Source organism: Balaenoptera acutorostrata, chromosome 5 (genome assembly GCF_949987535.1).
Source record: "Balaenoptera acutorostrata chromosome 5, mBalAcu1.1, whole genome shotgun sequence".
NCBI classification, from domain to species: domain Eukaryota; kingdom Metazoa; phylum Chordata; class Mammalia; order Artiodactyla; family Balaenopteridae; genus Balaenoptera; species Balaenoptera acutorostrata.
In genome coordinates, this window is record NC_080068.1 from 44,720,759 (window position 1) to 44,744,355 (window position 23,597).

The 23,597-nt window shown below is 39.6% G+C and overlaps 1 protein-coding gene across 6 annotated transcripts in view; it reads left to right on the forward strand.

The window, feature by feature from the left end:
* Nucleotides 1–10,562: 10,562 nt before the first annotated feature.
* The window catches only part of HNRNPD (heterogeneous nuclear ribonucleoprotein D), a 17,118-nt gene continuing 4,083 nt past the window's right edge, over nt 10,563–23,597 (forward strand). For 3 of the 6 annotated variants that reach the window (XR_009008313.1, XM_007198732.3, XM_057546408.1), the window contains exons 1-4: nt 10,567–11,072; nt 12,924–12,980; nt 21,982–22,150; nt 22,769–22,930. Coding sequence is in view for 4 of the 6 variants with exons in the window: in XM_007198732.3 (XP_007198794.2) it covers nt 10,834–11,072; nt 12,924–12,980; nt 21,982–22,150; nt 22,769–22,930 (627 nt within the window). In the remaining 2 variants the exon portion in view is untranslated. Of the gene's footprint in view, nt 11,073–12,923; nt 12,981–21,981; nt 22,151–22,768; nt 22,931–23,597 lie in introns of all 6 variants that reach the window. The other 3 variants (XR_009008312.1, XM_057546407.1, XM_057546409.1) reach the window with 3 other exon arrangements.

Consider the following 23,597-nt stretch of genomic DNA (forward strand, 5'->3'; position numbering starts at 1 on the left):
CACTTAGTATGATAATCTCTAGTTGCATCCATGTTGCTGCAAATGGCATTATTCATTCTTTTTTATGGCTGAGTAGCATTCCACTGTATATATGTACCACATCTTCTTTATCTATTCATCTGTTGATGGACATTTAGGTTGTTTCCATGTCTTGGCTATTGTGAATAGTGCTGCTATGAACATAGGGGTGCGTGCATGTTTTTTGAATTATAGTTTCGTCTGGATATATGCCCAGGAGTGGAATTGCTGGATCATACAGTAGTTCTGATTTTAGTTTTCTGAGGAACCTCCATACTATTTTCCACAGTGGCTGCACCAACTTACTTTCCTCCCAACAGTGTAGGAGGGTTCCTTTTTCTATGAGGCTGAATTATTCATCAAAGGGTAATTGACCCAGAATAGATACCCCCAAAAAGGTGAACATTAATCTTGAGGGTGCAAAATGGTAAAGTCTGATTATTTCCAACCCTACAAAAGAGAACCTCTTTTTTATGATAAAAATAGCTATATTTACTAAGTTAGGAATTTCTTTTTGGAATTTCAAAAGAGCACTAGATAATCACTGTGATGTTATTTTTACAGTATATCTATTCAGTAGAATATTAGGCAGCCATTACAATTCTAGCTATGAAGATTATGCAGCAGCATAGGAAATATGTATGGCATAATAGCTGATGAAAAAAGTAGGATATGCAATTTCACTGTTTAAAAGCAAACACAGAAGGGAAAAAAAACTGACATGAAGCACATCAAAATGCTCAGAGTGGTTATATTTGGAAGGTTGTCTTAGGGGTGATTTTTTTCTTTGCTTTTCAAATTGAATAAGATATTTATTCCCCCTGCAGTGGAAGTGCTGAGTCTTAACCATTGGACCACCAGGGAAATCCCTGAATAAGATTATTTTAAATGATTTAAAAAAAAATTACAGCTGGATTGTATGTAGTGACTATTGCTTTTTTCTTCCCACCTCTCTCAAGAATTTGCATGTGGTCCCTAAATAATCATCCAGCCTCAGGTCACTTCCTTTCTTTCATTTTTTTTTTTTCTGACAGAAGTATGTGACCAAAATGCTATCGACACAGTATAGCCTGATTTCAGCATTTGATATATCTTTGCTCTTGATCAAGGTTCTTTGGGTTACAGTAACAAAAATGTACTCAGATTTGCTCATGTAAAGTGTGAATCTTGGGGAACAGGAGCATTGCGTATAACCCAAGGGAAGAAGTTCAGCTGAGGACAGAAGTCAGTGACGGGTATGTCATGAAGAACCAAGGCAGATACCATCTGCATCTTGTCAGGACCACGTGGCCTCTGGTCTCTGGTTCTTTCTATACAACTGCTCATTCTTTCTCTCTCTCCCCCTTCACACTCAAAACCTATGTTCTCAGCTTCTATGATCCACATTGTGCAAAAAGGCTGCTCAATCCTCCAATCAGATTTCCTCCTAGCTCTAGCCCTCTGACCAAATGCTTAGAGACCAAGTATCCTAATTTAAATTCAATTTCAATTCCAAGGAGAGAAAATACAATTGATCAGTGTGGGTCAGGTGTCTACCCTGGCTGTGGTTTGGCAATGGAGGTAGGGGTGGAGCCATAGAATATAAATTTGGCTGCAAAGGGACCACTCTTGGTTGATGGGAGAGTTCAGAGAAAGAAGTCATGGCTTGGAAGACAACTCAAAAGGTATTTACTACCTGGGTTTCTCATGAGTCCTCGGCATCAAGGTGGAGACACGGGAGTTGGTCGAATAGACAAGAAGGTATATCATAACTGGTTATATGACCACACCCACAGGAGATAAATCAGTGACACCCTGCCTAAGGTTTCTGGAGGGAGTGGCTTTCAGATCTTATGAGTAGATCTCTGGTAACTTCCAGTAAGGCTCTAGGTGGGTTCTGTCCTGATCAACAGTTTTTTTTTTTTTTTTTTTTTAATTTATTTGTTTATTTATTTTTGGCTGTGTTGGGTCTTCGTTTCTGTGCGAGGGCTTTCTCTAGTTGTGGCAAGCGGGGGCCACTCCTCATCGCGGTGCACGGGCCTCCCACCGTTGCGGCCTCTCTTGTTGCGGAGCACAGGCTCCAGACGCGCAGGCTCAGCAGCTGTGGCTCACGGGCTCAGCTGCTCCGCGGCATGTGGGATCCTCCCAGACCAGGGCTCGAACCCGCGTCCCCTGCACTGGCAGGCAGACTCTCAACCACTGCGCCACCAGGGAAGTCCCCTGATCAACAGTTTTTAATAAAGTCTTGGATTCCCTGGGCCTGGGGAATTTATGTTTCCACTTTCCTTAATATTCTTAAATCTTCTCTACCTCCACCCCTGTCCACACTCTCTGCTAATGAAAGACTTCTTTTCTATTTTATTTTACTATTTATTTTTTTAAATTGAAGTATAGTTGATTTACAATGTTGTGGTAATTACTGCTGTACAGCAAAGTGATTCAGTTATACATGTATGTGTATATACATTCTTTTTTTTCTTAAAGATTGATTGATTGATTGCTATGTTGGGTCTTCGTTTCTGTGCTAGGGCTTCCTCTAGTTGCGGCAAGTGGGGGCCACTCTTCATCGCGGTGCGCGGGTCTCTCACTATCGCAGCCTCTCTTGTTGCGGAGCACAGGCTCCAGACGCGCAGGCTCAGTAGTTGTGGCTCACGGGCCTAGTTGCTCCGCGGCATGTGGGATCTTCCCAGACCAGGGCTCGAACCCGTGTCCCCTGCATTAGCAGGCAGATTCTCAACCACTGTGCCACCAGGGAAGCCCCATACATTCTTTTTTAAATATGTTCTTTTCCATTATGGTTTATCATAGGATATTGAATATAGTTCTCTGTGTTATACAGTAGGACCTTGTTGTTTCTCCATTCTCTGTATAAAGCTTGCATCTGCTAATCCCACCCTCCCACTGCACTGCTCTCTCAACCCCCTTCCCCTTGGCAACCACCGGTCTGTTCTCTATGCTAGTGACAGACTTCTTAACCAGCTGAGAAAAATAGAAGGAATCAGAACTAATTATCTGTTTATCACCAAACATTGATTTACCTACATCTGTACTCATATAATCTTTCTTCCCTCCCATACAACAGATGAATCATCTCTACTCCACCTTGTGTATTGGATCCCATCTTCTCTCACCTACTTAAGAACTTGGCTTCTTCAATTATCCCATTTCTATTCTACATCACCAGTTTTTGTCTTTCTACTGGAGCATTACCATCATTTTACAACTATGGTGTAACACTGAAAAAAAAAATGAGCCCCCCCAAAATAGAGCTATAAGTCATCTAGACTGCTGGTTAGCCATAAAGTTAAACTATCAGCAGACCAAAAAATCTTTTACACTCTGGTCCTCTTGAACAAATGCTGTATCCCCTTTGAGAAACGTTTTAGCAATTTTTACAAATAGCTTTCCAAATTTGTTAAACTATGGTCATCACCATAGAATAATATGCAATGTACCTGTTCCATTGGCATCTTCCAGGATTTGAGTCTAGTTATTAGTCTAGAAGCAATGAAATTAGAAGCGATAGGTATGGGTCTTGAGGAGAATCAACATTCCTCTGCAAAACACCTACTTCAGGATAGGTCATTACAGGTTCTTCAGGCAAGGGGAGGCTAATCTCCAGACAGTAGATGGACTCGATTCCTATTGCTGCTGTAATAAATTACCACAAATCTAGAGGCTTAAAACAACACAAATTTATTATTTCACAGTTCTGGAAGTCTCATTGGGCTAAATAAGGAGGAATGCAGGTCTGGGAGATGCAGCCAAAGGGTTATAGAACACTCACTATTGACTTTGAAGTATTGAAGCAGATGAAGAAGCTGGAACTCATAGAGAAATATAAGAAGACAGAGCTTGTGGAGGAGTCTGAGAAGCTGCCATTTATGGTCACCTTGACTGCAAAGCAGGAGTGTGCACAGAAGTTTGAGATGCCATTGTGTTTGGCTGCCACAACTGCAAAGTGAGAGCTTGTGGCGAGATCTGAGGATTTTGAAACTGCCGGTCTCCTGGAAGAAGCTGCCGCAACCTCCTGAGAAGGAAAGCTTCTTTTCTCTGCCTTTCCTATATGCTGTGAGTACCTCTCATGGGCAACTCTAACTTGGAACCATAAAGGGAGGGGAATTCTGGGAAATGTTCTTGGCTTCTCCTCTGCAATGGAGAGATGGTACATGTGGGTGGCAGTAATGCAAAGTTGACAACCAACAATTCAGCATAGTTAGAAAACTTCTGATTTTGAGAAATTAACTGGTAAGTCAAACTGTGCTTAAATGATAAAGGGCATGTACTGAGTCATGAGACTAAGTCTAGAGGTAGGGATAGCTGTAGTGGAAATTGATCTGGTAGCTCAAAAACTGTGAGCAGGACCTGCTATCCTGTCTTCCATGTCTCGGTTACTCTTCATTGCTCCTTGATTCCTATCTTCATAGGCATTTTTTGTTGCAAAACAGCTGCCAGTGGTTCCCTCAGCTACATGCTTCTCAGCTTATGATTGACCAGTGGGTAGGAGAGGATTTCTTCACTCAGATGTCAAAGAGAATTTCTTGAATGTGATTGGTTGATTTAGCCTCTGTGCCTTTCCCAAACCAAACTATGTGACCAGGGGTGATGAGTTCATTCTGATTAGTCGACTCGAGAAGGGAAAACCGATGTTTGGCTCCAACCCCAAATGTCTACTATAGTAGCCAAAACATCAAGGACACGAACAAGTTAAATAGAACAAACCCCTCCTACTATGGCCAGATGGACTGTTGATTATGTGTCACTACTTTTAAAGTGTGACTTTTGAGCAACTGTATTGAGTCTGAGTGTCTGAGAACTCCCAGCCCTGGTGTAAGGAAGTGATTATTCTCAAGCAGCTTGTACTGGATGAGGAATACCAAATAACTCAGAGCCACTGCAATAAAGGAAACGCTCCAAATAGCCCCAGGACAAGAAACACATTCCTAAACTTTTTCTGAGGCTTTCAATGTTTGTTAGTTGAACCTTAATCTGAAAACGCCAACTTTTCAATATTATGTCCTCTTTCAATAATTATTCTCTTGAACTGTAGCTCCTAAAAACTATGCAGGACAACTATAAAATTAGCAGCTAAAAGAAACTTACAGGTTGATTATGAAACAAAACCTGATATTATTTGGCTTCAGCCTTGGTCCCTGGGAAGAAAAAGGTGTCTGGAGGATCCAAGATGCCAGAACTCAGTTCAAGTCAAAATATTGTATTGCAGTGCCTGAGGCAGGATTATGAAAAGGCTCTGGATAAGCCCTAGCTGCAGCAGTTAACCGAAATTTCATCCCAGAGCTTCAGAAAAGGGGAGGGAAAAAAGGAAAAAATACTGAATTTAACGATAATGTTAGTCTTACTCTCTATTGGAAATATTATTAATAATATTAATCCAATTCTTGTTTTATTTTTAATAATCCCTTGCTGTCATCAGAGCATGTTTTTCTTTGTAGAAAATGTCATTCTAGAAAAAATACACTCATGTGACCACATATAAATAACACTTTATTTGGAGATTAGCCTCTCGTCAGAAGAAATCAACCATGAGAGGCCTCATGACAAAGGCCTTCTGACTCATCTTCCTGATACCCTCCCATGGTCCACTGTCCATACAACATCCAGAATGATCTGGATTATTCGAATCCAGATTATAATCATCTGGATTATTCCAGCCACTTAAAGTTTAATTCAGATCATATCCTTCCCCTGCTCAAGATCCTCCCATAGTTTCTCATCACATTTATTTTTAAATTTTATTTATTTTTTAATTAAAAAAATTTTGTTTTATTTATTTATTTTTGGCTGCGTTGGGTCTTCGTTGCTACATGTGGGCTTTCTCTAGTTGCGGTGCACGGGCTTCTCACTGTCGTGGCTTCTCTTGTTGTGGAGCACGGGCTCTAGGCGCAGGCTTTAGTAGTTGTGGCACGTGGGCTCAGCAGCTGTGGCTCGTAGGCTCTAGAGCGCAGGCTCAGTAGTTGTGGCGCACGGGCTTAGCTGCTCTGCGGCATGTGGGATCTTCCCAGACCAGGGCTCGAACCCATGTCCCCTGCATTGGCAGGCGGATTCTTAACCACTGCGCTACCAGGGAAGCCCCTCTCTTCACATTTATAATAAAAGCAAAGTGCTAACTGCAGCTTACAAGGCCCTGGGGGACCTGGTTTCTGGATACCTCTCAGGTATGATCTATTATGCTTTCTTGCCTTCACTCTATTCAGTCACATTGGCATCTATCATTCACTGAAAGTGCCAAGAACAGTCCTGTCTTTGCTTTGTAAAGTCTTCCCTGAGCTATGTGTATGGCTTTCTCCCTCATCTCCTTCAGGGCTCTACTCAGAAAGGCACCTCCTTCAAGGGTCTTCTCTGACCGCTGTATCTAAAATAGCACATTATCTATCTCTAGCACCTTACCAATTTTTCTTCCTATCACTATTTAAAATTATATTACATTATTACATTATTTCGTCTATTGTTTGTCTCTTCCACTAGAATGTCAGCTCCATGAGATCAGACCTGCTTTGGTCACTGTTACATTCCCAGCGCCGGAAATGTACCTGTGTCATGTGTTGCATGGTTGAATGAGAATAAATCTAACTAGAAATAACCCACTATTTATGTTCTAAGAAGCATCTGGATGAATGAAGACATATTTTGGAGGTAGAAGTTAGTGACTGATTGGATATGGGGGGTGAAGGTGCGGGGTGCTATCAAGGATTCCCTGATTTTTGCCAGGAGCACACGGGTGGGTGGAGGTGTCATTTATGGAGAAGAGGAAGACCAAAGAAGCTGATTTGTAGGGAAGGTGAGCTCAGTTTTGGACATCTAAAGCTTGAGATGCCTGTGGGACAACCAAGTGGAGAAGTTAAGCAGGCAGTTGGATATGTAGGTCTGGAGTGAGATAAATTTTTTTATTGTTTGAATCTTTTTTGAGCTAGGGTTTCTTTAATTGAATCTAAAGGCACCCTATTGACATCTCTGTGGTCAAGCATAACTGACTCTATGATAGACTTGCTAAAGTAAAATCTGACAGTTCACAGTGATAGGGCCTTTCTCTTCTCTAAGTGAAAAGGGAGCTTCCTAACAACCAAGAATGATGATAGAGAATGTTCACTTTTTGCGCAGTTGGTCACTTCACTTAAAATCACAAGCTAATTCTTCAACAAAAAGCTTAAATCCTACTGAAGGTGTTCTGCAAGTGAGTAAATGGCTGTTAAACATTGTTGTAGAAGAGTCTCAAGTATGTGTACCTTGCATAGGAAATGAATTCTCTCTGCTGTTTCTTCTGGACACTGTTTATTCTAGGTTGCTGAATGAAATACATATTCCACTTAAAAATTTTTGAGCATAGATTTGCTTGCTCCATTTGTAGAGTATATTTATTTTTTATTTTTTGGCCATGCCACACAGCTTGCGGGGTCTCAGTTCTCTGACTAGGGGCTGAACTCAGGCCACAGCAGTGAAAGTCCGGAATCCTAATCACTAGGCTACCAGGGAACTCCTTGTAGAGTGCATTTAGCAGATAAACTGTGACTTCTTGACTTAGGTGTGTACATCTTGTCCTGGGTAAAGGTGGTTCCAGTTTAAAGTCTCAAATGAATTCTGCCTTTTGTAAGTGCTCTAGTTTTTTCTGCAGTTTTTTCTTCATAAATGCTGAATTCAATGAGGATGTAACATTTCAGTGTTATCTGAATCACTGGGAACCTCCTGAAGCATGGCATTTCTGATGTCATGGACACTGAAAGGGGACACGACGTCCCTGCAGTGGATTGGGCCAGTCTAACATAGTGCCAATATACAATCTTCAGCCCCTTAAACAGTAAATTCTTATCTATGACTACGGAATACAAGTTTGGTTCTCCCTCTTAAGGAACTTCACACACCAGCAAGTGGTTTGAGGGAGTTTTTATGCCAGAGATGAAGTGGGATGGTGGGAAGAGACTTTTAAGTCCCTGGAAGCATAGCTAGTTTGCCTGAAAGATCCTAAACCTAACAAGTTGTCATTCAATAATTCAACCAGCAATTAGTCTATTATGTGTGTTATGTGTACGTGTGTGCATGAGGAAGGAAGGATACATAGAACACATTAACTTTACTCTCCAGGAACTCATGGTCTAGTAAAATTATATATTTAGAAAAACAGAAGTAAAGATAAAGACTGTAAGAATGTATGATTAATTCTGCCTCAGGGAGTCTGGGAAGGCTTCACAGAAGTAGGAACATTTAATTGGGGTTTTGAAGGATGAATAGGAGTTTACCAGGCAGATGAAGAATGTGAAAAGAACTAGGGTTGAAGTTGAATGGGTTCTCAGAAGAATGCTGGGTGGATGCTAGAGCATAGGATGCAGAGATTTGGACCATAATATGCAGGGATATGAGTGGTAAGGCATCATACATACTCACATAACACATAATAAAGGTGTTAGCTTTAAAATCATTCCTAGGTTTCCTGGAATTTTTAATATAAACTCCAAGAAAGTCCAGAAGTTACTGGGCTACGTGTGAATTAAAATAAACCTTTTGGGAAAGTCTATTACTAGAAGGCAGGCATGTCTAAAGCTGTCTTAAAAGCAAAAGTGGCGGGGCGGGGGGTGGTGGTGGTGGGATGAATTGGGAGATTGGGATTGACATGTATACACCAATATGTATAAAATGGATGACTAATAAGAACCTGCTGTATAAAAAAATAAATAAAATTTAAAAAATTTTTAAAAAAGCAAAAGAATCATCTTTTGAAGACAGAAGAGATTCAAAAGGCACCCCCTTCAGGTGAGCTGCTTCTTAGTTGTCTCTAAGTTGGAATATTTGGTTTGAGCACAATACCCACTTTCTTCTTCGCTACTGTTCCTTTTTTTGGGGGGGTCCGTGCCACGCTGCATGAGGGACCTTAGTTCTCCCAACAGGGATCCAACCCCGAGCCCCCTGCAGTGGAAGGGTGTCGTCTTAACCACTGGACCGCCAGGAAAGTCCCTTGGCTACTATTTTGACAGGTGGAAACATACCTGAAGTCACTACCACTTGATCTGAGATACACATTCTTGGCACTGCCTCTGTGTGATTTACGTAATACAGGAGTTCAGTAAGATTATATTTTTAAGACGTTTTCAGAATTTGATTTGTATTCGTGGGTTTTAATTATTCTGTCACGCAAATTCTGCTAACTTGACTAATTATAAAAAATTAAGTGTTTTCAGTCTTCCTTTGAGATTTTTGGATAGTGTTAATACAAATTCATTTAATTACATAGTGGAAAACAAACATTTAAACTCTGCAGAGTTCTTTTCGATATTTCATACTAGTCTTCGCTTCCTCAGTGCCTGGGCACACGCTAAACAGGCAAATAATCATTCGTTGACTAAAGAAGTACCTAAAAACTTCATTTTCTTCAAGATGTAATTGCAGGAAGCAGCAAATCCCAAAGCCTGAATAATCCAGTTTCCAGCCAAGGCGCTTGGGATTTCTAATAGGTCTATTAAAGAACTTGACTGTTAGCCTGCATAAAATTCCGAGCGGTGTTTAACAACAGAAAACTCCCCTAACCCACAACACAACAAACTGAGAAACCTTGTAAAGAAGATTCGCAGCATCTATATATTTTATTTAGTACAAGGGCTAAAAAACATTAACTTAAGTGAACTCTTGGTTGATCTAACACCCTTCCTAACTCCTAGTATTTTCAAAGAATCGTGGTAGGTTTCAGGATCCTCAAATACAGCAAGCAATGCAAAACAATCCCTGTTCCTTAAAATACGCAAGTTACCTGCTTCTTCTGACGAAAAATTTCAGGAGAAAAGCAGGCAAGCAGAAGTCTTACTTGGAAAGCAACTCTTAAAAGAAAAGCAGCCCTAATCGTCAACGGCCTCAGCCTGCCCGCCAGGGGTTGGGAAGCGCGGCAGCTGCAGCCGGGGAAACCTCAATGTCACCCGGTCGCGGGCGACTACGGCGGCCGGAGGAGCTGCCGCAGTCCGTGCACGCACGCGGCCAGGCGCGGCGCCTCGCTCAGGCTACCGCGAGCCAGGCGTCCCCCGGAGTCTGTGGGACAAGGCCGACACCTCAGGCTAGCCTCCCTTCTCGGGCTGGCACCGCTAACACGCGGGGAGCAGCCGGCTGTGCGCCTCCCCTCCCCCACTCCAAATCCGCAGGCGCACAGGGCACGGCCGCCTTTCGGGAGGTGCTACCACACCCCTGCCCGACGCCGCTGCTCCCGCCCGCTGCTGGGGGTGGGGGTGGGGATGGGGGTGAGCCGACCAGGAACCCTCGGAAAAGCTGCGGCGGACGAAGGGGCCCTTCTAGCCGCGCCTTCGAAACAGCGCTCCTTGTTCTCGATGGTCTCCGCGCGGCCGTCTTATAGAACGCCATTTCCGGTTCCCTTTAAAGGCCCCACGCTGTGCGGCGCAGCGCGTGCGAGGAAGGTATAAAAGGGAGCGAGGGGGTGGGACCGAGGAGGAAGGGGAAAAAAACTAGCGGTAGAGGGGGCGGGGGAGGTGCAAAGGGCGCTCTCGCGCGCCACGTGACCGGGACGCGCCGTTCTTCCGTCGGCCATTTTAGGTGGTCCGCGGCGGCGCCATTAAAGCGAGGAGGAGGCGAGAGCGGCCGCCGCTGCTTGTTCTTTTTTAGTGCGGCGGACCAGAGTGGGAGTGCGCGCCGCGCGAGAGTGGGAGGCAAGGGGGGCAGGCCGGGGAGAGGCGCAGGAGCCTTTGCAGCCACGCGCGCCTTCTCTGTCTTGTTGTGTGCTTCGCGCGGTAGAGCGGGCGCGCGGCAGCGGCGGGGATTACTTTGCTGCTAGTTTCGATTCGCGGCAGCGGCGGGTGTAGTCTCGGCGGCGGCGGAGGCAGTAGCACTATGTCGGAGGAGCAGTTCGGCGGGGACGGGGCGGCGGCGGCGGCAGCAACAACGGCGGCGGTAGGCGGCTCGGCGGGCGAACAGGAGGGAGCCATGGTGGTGGCGGCGCAGGGGGCAGCGGCGGCGGCGGGAAGCGGAGCCGGGACCGGGGGCGGAACCGCGGCCGGAGGCACCGAAGGAGGCAGCGCCGAGTCGGAGGGGGCGAAGATCGATGCCAGTAAGAACGAGGAGGATGAAGGGTGAGTAAGGGGCGGCCCGGGATAGTCAGGCCCAACTATCCCCCCTCCCCCTCCTTCTCCCCCGCCATTAGGCCTCGTTCCCGCTCTCCGCCCGTGCTCCAGGCTCTCGTGCAGCCTCTTTGCACTGTTATCCCCTTCTCTACGCCGGGCTCCCCCGGGCTTTCATTTCCTTCTTCCCCTGCTGCTAATCGCCCCTTCCCCCATCACACACGTTTCCACCTTTAGCCGTCACCATGCTGCTCCCCGGCCCGCCCTTCTTCCCTCCCTCGCCTTGGGTCTCCTCCCACCGACTTGGCCGCCAGGATTTTTTCCCGCCTGTCGAGGGGTACCTTTTTTCTTTTCCCGCTGTCTTCTCTCTCCCCAGTTTTCTAAAGTCCTGGGCATAAAAACGCAATTAGATACAAAAAGCCTTTATGCCTGGATAACTAAGGTTTATTTGGTGCTTCTCACTGCAGCATCCCTAGACGATGCCATTCTTTGTAAGCACATGTTTCGGGGAACGTGTAGGTTGTCCAGCTCTGCTCCTCCCGTCTTGGCTTCAGGCCGAATGTTTTTCAGTATTTTGAGTAAGTTTCGCTTCAGCCTTTTCGTTTTTCTACTGTACACCATCGTACAACGACTTGCTTGCATAGTCCCCACATTCTAGCCTACGGAACCAACTGGGCCTGGTGAAATTCCCCGACTCGCCTGTTGGTACGTTGGTTTTGCTCCAAGGGCTTTCCTTAAGTTCCTTGTCGGCGGGGCCTGCGCTTGGCTGGAGCTGGTCTACCTCCGGCTTGCTGCCCGCCCTTCCCCCACCCCGCAGAGTTATTCTAACCGCGCACCTTTTTCGCGCCCTCAGCTATTGGGTTCCTCAACTGTTAGTACAGATAGCGTATCCTTACCTTACTTTTTCTGTGCAATTTTCATTTTTTACAACCCACGCCGTGCCCAGAATCCTTTTTTTGGTCTCTCTTGATTTCTCCTTCCCGCTCTCACCTACTTAAGTTACAGGAGGCCCACCAGCCTTCTTTCATAAAATGAACAAATTCTTATTTTTTTTGCAGGTTTTTATTCTTTTTGCAGGTTTTAAAGTAGTTACTTGTTTCCTCCGATTGGAATACGTTGTATATGTTATTTAAAGCTGCATAAAATTTTTTAGAACGCAGCATTTGGGAGCCGGGAACGTAATATAGGAGTTAGCAGGAGGGACTAAGTCAGGGGTTCTTGGTTGGGTTTTCTTCTTATTCCCGTTACTGATCGCTGATGTTGGGTTAACGCTTCCATTACTTTTTGTAATTGGGGGGTGTGTGTGTGTAATTTTTTTCGCTGTAACAAGGAGAAAGGTGTTGGCTGGAAGGTAAAAGCAATAAAATGTCGCTTTAACTCAATATTGGAAAACATTCCCTTTATTAGGAAAAAGCACAAGCTTTGGAGGGGGGAGAGAGAAGCCCTTTGGAATATAGGATTTAATATTCTCAGCCTAGGCAGACTCTTGTCGGGCTGTTTTGCTGATTGTGCTGGCTTTGGGAGAGTGGAGGCGGGATGGGAAATAAGCCTTTCTTAATTTATCTGGAATTATATATCGCTTAGTTTAAGAAAGGGATATGTTAAATATTTGGAAACTTAAGCCTTTTAACATTTTGGTTTTTTTCTGAATTCTGTTCTTCGGACAGAGGCACCCAAATGATTGTGTAACTTACTGTTTGGGGCGGGCTTTCTGTTCTGATTTTTCAAGTCACAAAGCAGCTGCCTTTGTAGTTATCTACTGTTGAACCGAAGTGTAAATGAATTAAAGTTTTTAACCCTAACAATGTCAAAAACTAAAACTAGAATTTTGATTGGTTGCTGTACCGGTTGTTAATTCCCTAGCCATTCAAACTCCTCCCCACGACACTCTGAAGCAGCGACGGCACAGCGGGAAGAATGGTAAAACTTTTAAATTTTATTTCTGTAATATAAAGGTTTCAGTAGTCATAACATGTGGAGGCTGTGTATTGGTTAGTTGCCCATTGATCCCCAGGAAATTCTAGACTTGAGTACAGTAGGATATTTTGTACCTGGGATATAAAACCTTTTTAGGCATCATGTGTGATCTTTGGGCAGAATTGATGCCATTACATGGTTTTTGGTCTGTGGTAATGCATGTAATTGTGGTTTGGCCAATTAAAGCTTAATATAATAAGTAATGATATTTTTATATTTGGGCAAGAAAGTATTTAATTTTAAATTTGATTTGTTTTAAGACAAAAAAAATTTTCTTGTAATTCTAAGTTTAATGTTATACGTGAAGGTTATCTGCTACAATAAATTGTGTTTAAAATGTATTGCATGCTATACTGAAATATTCTGGAAATGTCAGTAGTAAAACAATTTTTAAAGTAGTGATGTATATGCAAAAATGACTTTTTTTTTTAATCACCAACCGTATTTGTAAATAGAACTTTAATAAGAATTGCACATGTACTATTAAAGGCGTGCTGATGTGGCTTTCCACTACAGCTTAAATCAGATTTTTAGATTTTCAGTGTGATTTGGTTGGAATGTTAATTACAGTTGGTTGGTTGACGTATTCACAATTGCATGACTTTTTGGAAGGCTGGTAGATTGAGTATTGTTCTTTTTATCCCTCCTGTTCCCCTAAATGTCAGTATTTCTGCCTTCAGGATTATGTTTGAGTTTTCCAGGAGTTTGTATCTACCACCACTGGAGTTTAGAGGGCCAGTAACTTGCAGATAGTTGACTTAACATCTGTACAAACAACATTCTAAGAGCCCAGTTGGGACAGTATTTACATTTTACAGGAGCTTATTATTTTCCTTAACTGAAATCTGTCCAGTTTTATATTGGAGATAAAGTGTGACATACAGAATAAAAGTTGCTTGGGTTTTTGTTTGTTTGTTTGTTTTAGTTTTTTTTTTTGGCTGCGCCACTCGGGATCTTCCCCGAGACCAGGGATTGAACCCGTGCCCCTTGTATTGGGAGCGTGGAGTCTTAACCACTGGACTGCGAGGGAAGTCCCCAGAATAAAAGTTTTTTGATGGAAATTATTCTATTTGGTCCTGTGATAGTTCAATTTCACTGTTAGGTAATAGTGGCAAAGTAAATAAGAACAAATTAATAACTGTACTTGACTTTATTACTCCATTACGTATTTCAAATATGTAAGCAATTATTTTCAGTAATTTGAAAGGATCATAAACTTATGTTTAAAGGTTGTTGCTTTGACTCTTGCAGAAATTATATGTGGTCTGTTAATACTATAACTTTGCAAGTTTTTTGACCTCTTAGGAAAAGTGGACAATTAAATATTTATAGTTAATGAACATTTTCGATTATGAGGTTTACTTTGAGTTTACATTTAACAAATATTTTCATTTTTAAAGTTTAATACTTGACTTTTAAAATAACGTACCCCCGCGTGCCACAACAAAAGTTCCAGCGTGCCGCAGCTAAGACCTGGCGCAGCCAAATAAATAAATAAATATTTAAAAAAAATTACTGTCCGGTCAGATAGCCTCATCTGTTACACATATTCTTGTTTTTCTTTTTGAACAAAAAGCCCTCAAGACTTAATCTTTTTGGTGTCTGCACTTGCCACCCTATCTGTTCTCTTGTCTCCCAGTTTGAGGGAAATTGGGCAGAAGTGTCATAATAGTGGTGAGGGTAAGACTGGTTACTAGATATAAAATCTAAATTTAATTTCTTAAACACATTTCTGTGTGTGTATCTTTTTACAATTCTAACTTGAGACTGAAGTGAGTTACAATTTCATCCTAAAACTTTTAAAAATCAATTTGTTGCAGACTTAAGTGGTTTTTTTTTTCCCTTTGTACAAGAATAAACAGCTATTTTGAGGAGGACATGCCTGTTATACCTCTAGTGGAGTAAAGCGTTTCCACAATTTACTATGGACCTTTAGAGTAATTATTCACTTCCATAGTAAAATGCCTTCCTGAGCTCACCTCATTATAATTTTTCCAACTTTAACATCCCTAGTTTTTACTTAAAAGCAGTTGCACTGATATTTCCCATTTTGGTGTGAACTCATTACGTTTTCTATAGGGCTATGATCCTTTCAGTGTGTAGGTACTTTAAAATTAGTGTCTGGCAAAATATGCATGCCATGTATAGTAAGCTACCTGGAGACAGAGTTTTTACTTTCTCATGATTATTGGGGAACTATAATACTGTTGTAGCTTTCAATTTTACAAGGTAGGTACATTGACTTGCCTGCATTGGGTTAGGCAAGAAGCAGAATAATCCCGTTCATTTATGAGCCAAAGTACAGCAATACTTTTCTAATAACAGGACTGTTGATCTAGTTCTGTAACCATTAGTGTATAAACTCAAGTGTGATTCTTCCTGTTTGAGGATTTTGTGAATTAATTGTGCTGTAGGTTGTCTCCTGTCTAATTTTTAAGAAATGGGTTTACCTAACACTTTGTTGTTTTAAATATTTGAGATTATAGTCTATACCCTAGTGCTTCTGGGGCATCTTGAACGTTGTTTGCTTCGTAGAAGAGCAGTTACTTTTAGATACAAAAGCAGTCTTATGCCAAATTTACGGGCCTTTGATTCCATAAGTTGGATTTACTGTAAAGTTGAGACCCTGAGTACATGGGTCTGAATTTTAGCATTCTTCGGAACCTTTGACAAGTTTCCTGGGTTAATTGTAGTAATGGATGCCCCCAGATTTGAGATGATTAACACCTAAGGAAGGAGTACTAAATTCTTTTCATTTCAAATTCTTATTTATCATGAAGGATACTAAAAATCACCTGACCTTTTGGGTTTGGAATTGGAGACTATCATTGAAGTTTTTGAGTGCTGCTTTTTGAGATAAATATACTTGTGGCCCCTTCTATAAATTAAGTGTATACTTACTGTGTATTTTTTTTTTTTTAAACATTGCTTGGGTATTGTTATCTGTAAGGGTGCACTTAATATAAGAAGGTTTTGAATCTGCTGTTGTGTGTGATTCATGGCCAACATGGAGAATGATTAGTTTTAGCTTGAAAGCATTTAAAAAGTAATAGAATAATAACTTTTTCCATATTCCAATTAAACCTGTGCACCTCGAGTGTGTGCATATTCACAAATGGAGTGAAACAACTTTAGTTCTGCTTCAACGTTTTAGTAGATAGGGCACTGAACTGGATGCTGGAAGCGTGGGATCTGTTTCTGTTACTTCACTTCCAACAGTGTGGTCTCAGGTAATATAACATGTTCGTTACTTGGTTTGCTGATTTGTGTGTTGGAAACAATGCTCACCACAGGAAGATTGACTACATAGCCTGCTTTCATAGCTTGTGTGTATTTATCCTGTGCCTTAATAGTTGATACTGCCAGTGGTTTACTCCTGTGGTGTAAAGGTAAGCATGTTTCAGTTTCTGGAGTATTACATATTGTACATTGGAGCTAGACATTTAAGACTGTTTGGGGGTGGAGTGGGGAGACACGTATTATTACTAGCAGTGTTTGGCCAATAATCAAGGTGGTAGTTTTTAAGTATTGGGTCCTATTCTGTAAGCTCCTGCTTATCTAGACTTGAAACTACCATAAAGTCCAAACAGCCAGGAGACTCAACTCTAGTTTCCCTACCCCAAGTCTTGTGAGAAAGATAGATGAAAAACTATCAGCTAATATACTCAAAAAGTAACCAATGATGTCATGGAATGAATCTTACATGATTTTCCTCTTATATTATTAAAAAGTAATGTGATTTTAAAGCATTGCAAGATTCTGAAATTCCATCAAGGTAAAAATCATTTTCTGAGTTTAGTGTTGCTATTTAAATTGGTTTCTAATAAAAAAAACTTTATAGAATTGTGAATGTGTAGTAATCTCAGTTAACCAGAACCTTAACCTCTAGGTTAAGGAAACCCCATTCCTTAACCTCTAGGTAGAGGAGAGTTTACCTTATAAAGCTGATTGAGAGTTTATTTTAAAAGTAAAAATACAAGATGTCATTCCTGCTTGGGAATGAAATGAAGAAAAGGGGAGATTTTGGGTTAAACATTTAAAGTTTATTCAAAAACAGTCATGTTTAATTTATTAGCTATTATGTTTCAACTCACTTATCTTTTTTAGTCATTTAAGTTCATTCAAAGTATGAAGAAATGAGATCTAATATGTTACCTAGAGGAATTAATCTTTTTTATTGACTTGTTAAAAGTTTGTCAGACTGTTTCCAAGGGTATTTTTTATACAGATTCTAAAATGATACCATGTGATACTACCTAGTTGCAAAAAGTAAACCCCTCCCCATTTTAGGTTAACTACTGACTTAATTTTAAACTAAATCTATATTTTATAAGGAAAATAAATACTCATTTCTTATCTATTGGTGAGATTTCACTATACTTAATGTCATTTTAGGATTGTAAAGGAATAATTTTAAGGATAAAATACCAGAAGTTTTATTTAAATAAGGATTAGTGGTAGGTTTGAGTAACATTACTCTAAAAGGTGACAGTGATTGGCCAGTTATGTTGTGTACTTGAAATATATATCAGATCGACATGCTGTTGTAGTTTTTAAACTGTCAGAATTTGTTATGAAACCACATATGGAAGGCCATGAGTTGTTAGGAAGTGTTTAAAAGTTACAGAATCCTTTTTTTCCCTTTCCAAAATAGGGAAAAAGTGTAATGATGTGTTTGTCATTTACCTTGAATAAGGTAGTAGGCCAAGTATCTTTATATAAAAAATACTTACTGTTGAGTAGAGTGTTAAACCTAGAAACCTCAGTAGTATTGAGAGTAAAGTTCTTAGATGGGAAAAAATAGTATTAGAGCAGTTTCCACCAGCCAGCACTGCTCCATATATATTGCTGTTTATATTTTGAAATTATTCCTTACTGAAGTTACTGGCATTTATGTAGAGTACAGACAAGTCATCAGTGTGATTTTGGAACTACATTTTATTTAAGAGCTTAGAAAACCTAATTTCCAGTCTGTAGTTTTTACATGGGATATTTAAAATTTCTGGGTTAAAACGTCTTTAGCATTAAAACTAATCTTAGGATCCATTTATATAAAACTCATCCTGGCCTTTTCCCTTTAATGTTGGAAACTTCATATAGCTCATGCAGATTAAAAAAAAATTTAAGCCATTGAGTAAGTGAAAAAATTGCTTTATTTAGATTGTGCTCTATCCCTACTAAATAGTAATTTATTTCTATTGAGCACTTGGGATATGTCAGACCATGTTCTGTGCCATTTAAATCCTCACTGCAGATAGAGGTAAGCTCTTAGTTCTGGAGGAAGGATTTAAACCCCAAGCAGTTTGGCTTACTGCCTTTAAATGTACTTCCTCTCGAAGAGAGAGTCCCACAAAGCAACCTAAATTCTCATTTGGAGAGTTATCTGCACTGAGTTGTATAACTTTGTGCCTGTCATTTAATGTTATAATATGGTATAATGTCAGTATCTATAAGGCAGGAATATTTCAATTGTTGAGTAGGTGTTTTAAGTTGAATACTATTGCCTTTGGGGTGCTAAATAACTTTACAGATAGGATTAAGAAATTAAACTTGATACTGTAGGTAAAGTCCTACACTTTAATTGGGATTATTGATTCACTTACAAGTAAGGATCAAATTTTAAGCTTGTATTGCAGTATTAGGGGCCCATTTCTGCTACTTGAACAAGTCCTGTGCTGTAGTTTTAACTTTCGCTGCTCAGGATTTTTCTGAAGTTCCAGCTCTCCTTCATTGTAAAGTGTTTTGCACATCTCTGCAGGGGTGAAAGCAACTTGAAAGTCAGTCTTTGTGTTCAAGGCAGCAAAGGTAATCTGGACAGACACTAGGTATTGTGTTTTAAGCAAGATACAGTAATATAAAATATAGAAAGTTTAAATTGATACCATCTTATATATACCATCCTATAATTTGAGGCAGAGCAGAATGCTGGTGTTTTAGAGAGGCTAAAATAAGTTCCCATTTATCCAGAATTAAGATAACAGACTTTCTCTTATGTGTTACACATGTATATTTTGGTGTGTCTACTGAGTAAAAATGGGGTGAATTTATTTAATATGCTAGATTTAGTCAACATAGAATGGATTTGATACAGTATGTGTGCATTGTAGTATATCCACCTGTCTGGTTAGGTTATCAGTTGTGCAGCACCCTTCCTTATTAGAGCAGAAGAAAACGAGTGCTTTTGGGCTGCCAAAACGTAATGAATTTGCCTCAAAAAAGAGCTAGTTAGGCTCTTGCTCAGAGCCTGTTTACTTTATTTTACCCCAAATTTGAAAAGTTTGAGTGCCGGCTAACTTCCTAAAAAAAATGGAAGGCGGGGGAAGCATTTTAGAATAGCAGCTGCTGATTAATCTGGCAAAAATGAAAACTAGAATTTGTTAAAAGAGCTAAGAAATAAGATGCACTTAGTGTATTAATAAATAGTTCTCTAAGTTCAGAAGACCCTACGGGCATGCTATAGTAGCATAGTGTGTTAGTGGTGACTGACTCAATGTTAAATCATGATTACTCCATTTGATTAGGAAGGCAGAAGAGTGTGTGTGATATGCCGTAGGAAAAAAAAAATCATTCCAAGTAATTGAAGGTTAAAAACAATTGGGGAGAGAGATTAGGAAGGCAGGCAATGCTTGAAGGAAGGTAGACTATTTGGCTTCTCATTCTCTAAAGGTGCTGGATAGCTGAAGTTTTACTACATATTTTGCTCTAATTTTTTGAGAAACAGTAATCGTTCTATGGATGTATAAATTACAGTTGACTAGGACATTTAATATTCTGGATAAATGGGATTTGATTGTTTAAGAAGGATAGCCTCTTCGGTGACCTTTTTTAACTCTAAGGTAGACACGTTTAACAATGTCTTTACTCAAGACTATATTAAACGTGGAAAGTTTCTTTAGAGAACACTTACTGGGCCAGTTGATGAATTAAGTATGCTTATCTAGTATTTAAGAAAACTGACTCCCAATGTTGAGAAAAAGTTTGGGGTTTGTGAATTAAAGAACGTGCCTCATTCTTGATTTATTTCTTTGTAATTATTTTTTGTTAATTTTAAATTGAGGACACAACCCAATATAAATATTGCCTTGGTTAAATAAAATCAAAACTAGTTCTGTCTCTGAGGAACAGACCGGACAGACACAGAATTTTCTTGCCTTTCAATTTTAGTTTTTTTTTTTTAAAAGACTTTTGTTATTCTCTTCAGCTTGAAGTAATTTCAGACTGTTAAATTATCGATGGAAAGTTTCTGTAATAATCACAGAAGTGGTAATTTAATAGTTAAATTTCAATTTAATTGAAGTTTCTATCTAGAACTTTCCATGAATATCTGAGCAAGAGGTCATTACCTTGAAGTCCGTTTCTTTCTCATCCTTAAAAAGATAGCAGTGTTCTCTTCACCTTGAAAGAGTAAATGTTGGTAATGTACTTTCATCTATGAAGGAAGTGCTCTGGATCTTTAGGTTAAAAATAAAGGTGCTTGAGGCAATTTAAGTAACTTGGACTGGATATTATTTCACTGGATATGAAAGAAAATGTAATTGAGAAAATACCTCAACTTTTTTTCCCCATGGAATTGGCAGTAAACATCAATAATACCTGTACAACAGTGTGGGTGTTTTGTTATGCTCATTTGATTATAAAATATAAAAAGAGTTAATAAAAGTTACTTAAAGCATGGAAATTTTATTAGCCGAAGTCCTGAATGTAAAGCATATAAATAGTCCAGCTCTAGAATATAGGTACAAGTTGAAAACCTAACCTAAATGGGAAGTACACTATATGCCTAAAAATAAGACTTCTTTTGCGTTAACTTTATTAGAAGTAAGAACAAGTCTGATAAAATAGTAAGATCAGTAACACCTCAGTTAATCTGGCATCTGTAGGTTAAGTAGAAGCAAGATCTTATTCTAGGGATAGACTTTGTCCTCTTGCTGCAGTTGCAAAGATAGAACTCATTGACCAAGCATGATTTTATTCTGATGGTGAAATTGATTTTTAGCCCTCACATAACAAATTCTGACAGTTTATCCTTAAAATAATAATCTCTAGTCCTGTCTCTTTAAAGGGTAGGAGGGAGGTATATGTTAGCTCTTTTGTGGGAGTGGGTAAAGGGGGCAGATATAAAAGGGATCACAGAGCTGCCAGATCGGAGCTTTATGGCCTTTTGCTGTAATAAAAGTAAGATTTCACTTTACAGTTTTTTTTTTGGGGGGGGGATGCATTTTTGGTTTTAAAGTGCCTTGGTGGTTTCCACTTACCACCTGTCACTTTTAGCATTTTAAAGGTTTAAATATTTTATTGCTGGTTAACTGAGGTTCTACTGGAAATAAATAATCTAGGTTAATTAGTGGATTGTGCTTCACTGGGTAATTTTTTTGTTCATTAAATTGCTTACTTTTGTCTTTATTAAGGATTCTTAGCACATCGAAAAACTTGGTTTACAACTTAATTGTGAGACTTTCCCATTTTATGTGCTAAGAGTTTTGTTAATGAGAGAACAGTTAAGAAAGGAGCTTCAGCATAGACACATGCTAGTTACTGTGATTAATGGGGACCTCATAGCCTTTTCATAAGTTCAATAAAGATTTGGAAGAGAAATTTCAAGGTGAAATTCTGTTTTGCTGTTACCAGTATTTAACTTGTAATTTAAGAAAGACAGTGTATACTATTTTTACTTTGGGGATACATTTCTCTTTTTGGCAAGTCAAAAGACTTAATCTGCTGCTTGCTCCCTATTTTGTAATTATGCAGGCGCAGTAGTGACAAACAAAACTTTCCAAAACTGTAATAGGGTGTTCTTGATATGTGGTTATGTAGGAAGAGTGACATTTTAATACACTGCCCAGTAAATTGGTGCAGTTTGGGGGAAGGTATTATTGATGTGGATACTTAAGGCAAAATTAAAAATTTTTTTTTAGCATTTTAATATTGCTTTTTGTCTTTACAGGAAAATGTTTATAGGAGGCCTTAGCTGGGACACTACAAAGAAAGATCTGAAGGACTACTTCTCCAAATTTGGTGAAGTCGTAGACTGCACTCTGAAGTTAGATCCTATCACAGGGCGATCAAGGGGTTTTGGCTTTGTGCTATTTAAAGAGTCGGAGAGTGTAGATAAGGTAGTGTGCCATGTGTTCTAATCAGTTAATAATACAAAATATGTGAATAGTTTGATACAATTAATCTGCCTATTATTTGTGATTTCCCCTTTTGCAGTTATACGAAGGAAGAGATAACAGCTCTTGCCAATACGTTTTATGAAGAGAGTCAGATTCAAGAATTTTTTACTGAAAACTTCTGTGTGCCAGGCTCTACTGTATTAAAATTAATTTTAAAAACCTTAAAGATGCCTAATTAGAAGGATATGCTGTGATAAGTTCACAGAAATACAGATTTTGAAATTTGCTAGGCAAGAAACTTCTGACTGAATCATTTTACATTTTAGTCTTTAGGCTACAGGGAAGTAGCAATCATGCTTATATTGCCAATAGTTAAAGGCATGGTGGTTGTCTAGTAATTGATTAACTCCTCATTCTTACTGACCTTTAGGTTTTTAAACATTGTTATATATTAGCTGATATCACATCACCACAATTGACAGTTTAATTGTGAGCTGGTCAACATATGCCTGGCATTAGCTATATTTATTTAACTATAATTATTTTTAAGTAAGTTAATAATCTCTGAACTTTAGTTAAGATATATATCTTTCAAATGAAAAATTTCCATTTCCTTAGGTCATGGATCAGAAAGAACATAAATTGAATGGGAAGGTGATTGATCCTAAGAGGGCCAAAGCCATGAAAACAAAAGAGCCTGTTAAAAAAATTTTTGTTGGTGGCCTTTCTCCAGATACACCTGAAGAGAAAATAAGGGAGTACTTTGGTGGTTTTGGTGAGGTATGTGATAATATTTTGACCTAGTTTTTGTTAAAATTAGTGTGAATATAATTGTCACATTATAGGTTTTTCACTGGGTTTTCCAAAGTTGTTTTGAAGTTTGGACAGATTATGCGATTTGTTTTGAAATAAGGATAGTATAAATACTTCATTAGCAGGTCTTTGAAGGTTAGATGATTGCATTTTCTAGTTTATTGAGGAACTATTGTATGTATAGCATCCTTGGGCATACCGTACACAAAGATGAAGTAGACATTTTCTTACTGTGGAATTTACTGGATTAGTAGAAAGCTATAAACAAGAGGAAGAAATTCAGGTTGGATTACCTGAGATGTAGAAGGAAATGGTTCAGTTGAGAATAGGGAAGAAATAAACTAACAATAGGGTGTAATGCCTTCTCAGTTTAAGCACATGTATATGTGCAAATTTTATGAGGCTAATTATAGACTTAGATTCCTTTTATGAATTAATGATTTAAAGCTAAGTTGAGAAATTTGTGGCTTTTGGACCCAGATACAGCCTGTAGACATCCTTGGTTTGATTCAAGCAGAACATATTGCATGTTTAGTTGTTAGTATTTAGGAATTGAGATATTTCCCACAAAAATCTGTCTATTTAGCTTTTCTTCAGTATTTGTAAGAGCAGGTGACATTGGAACTGCCTTCTT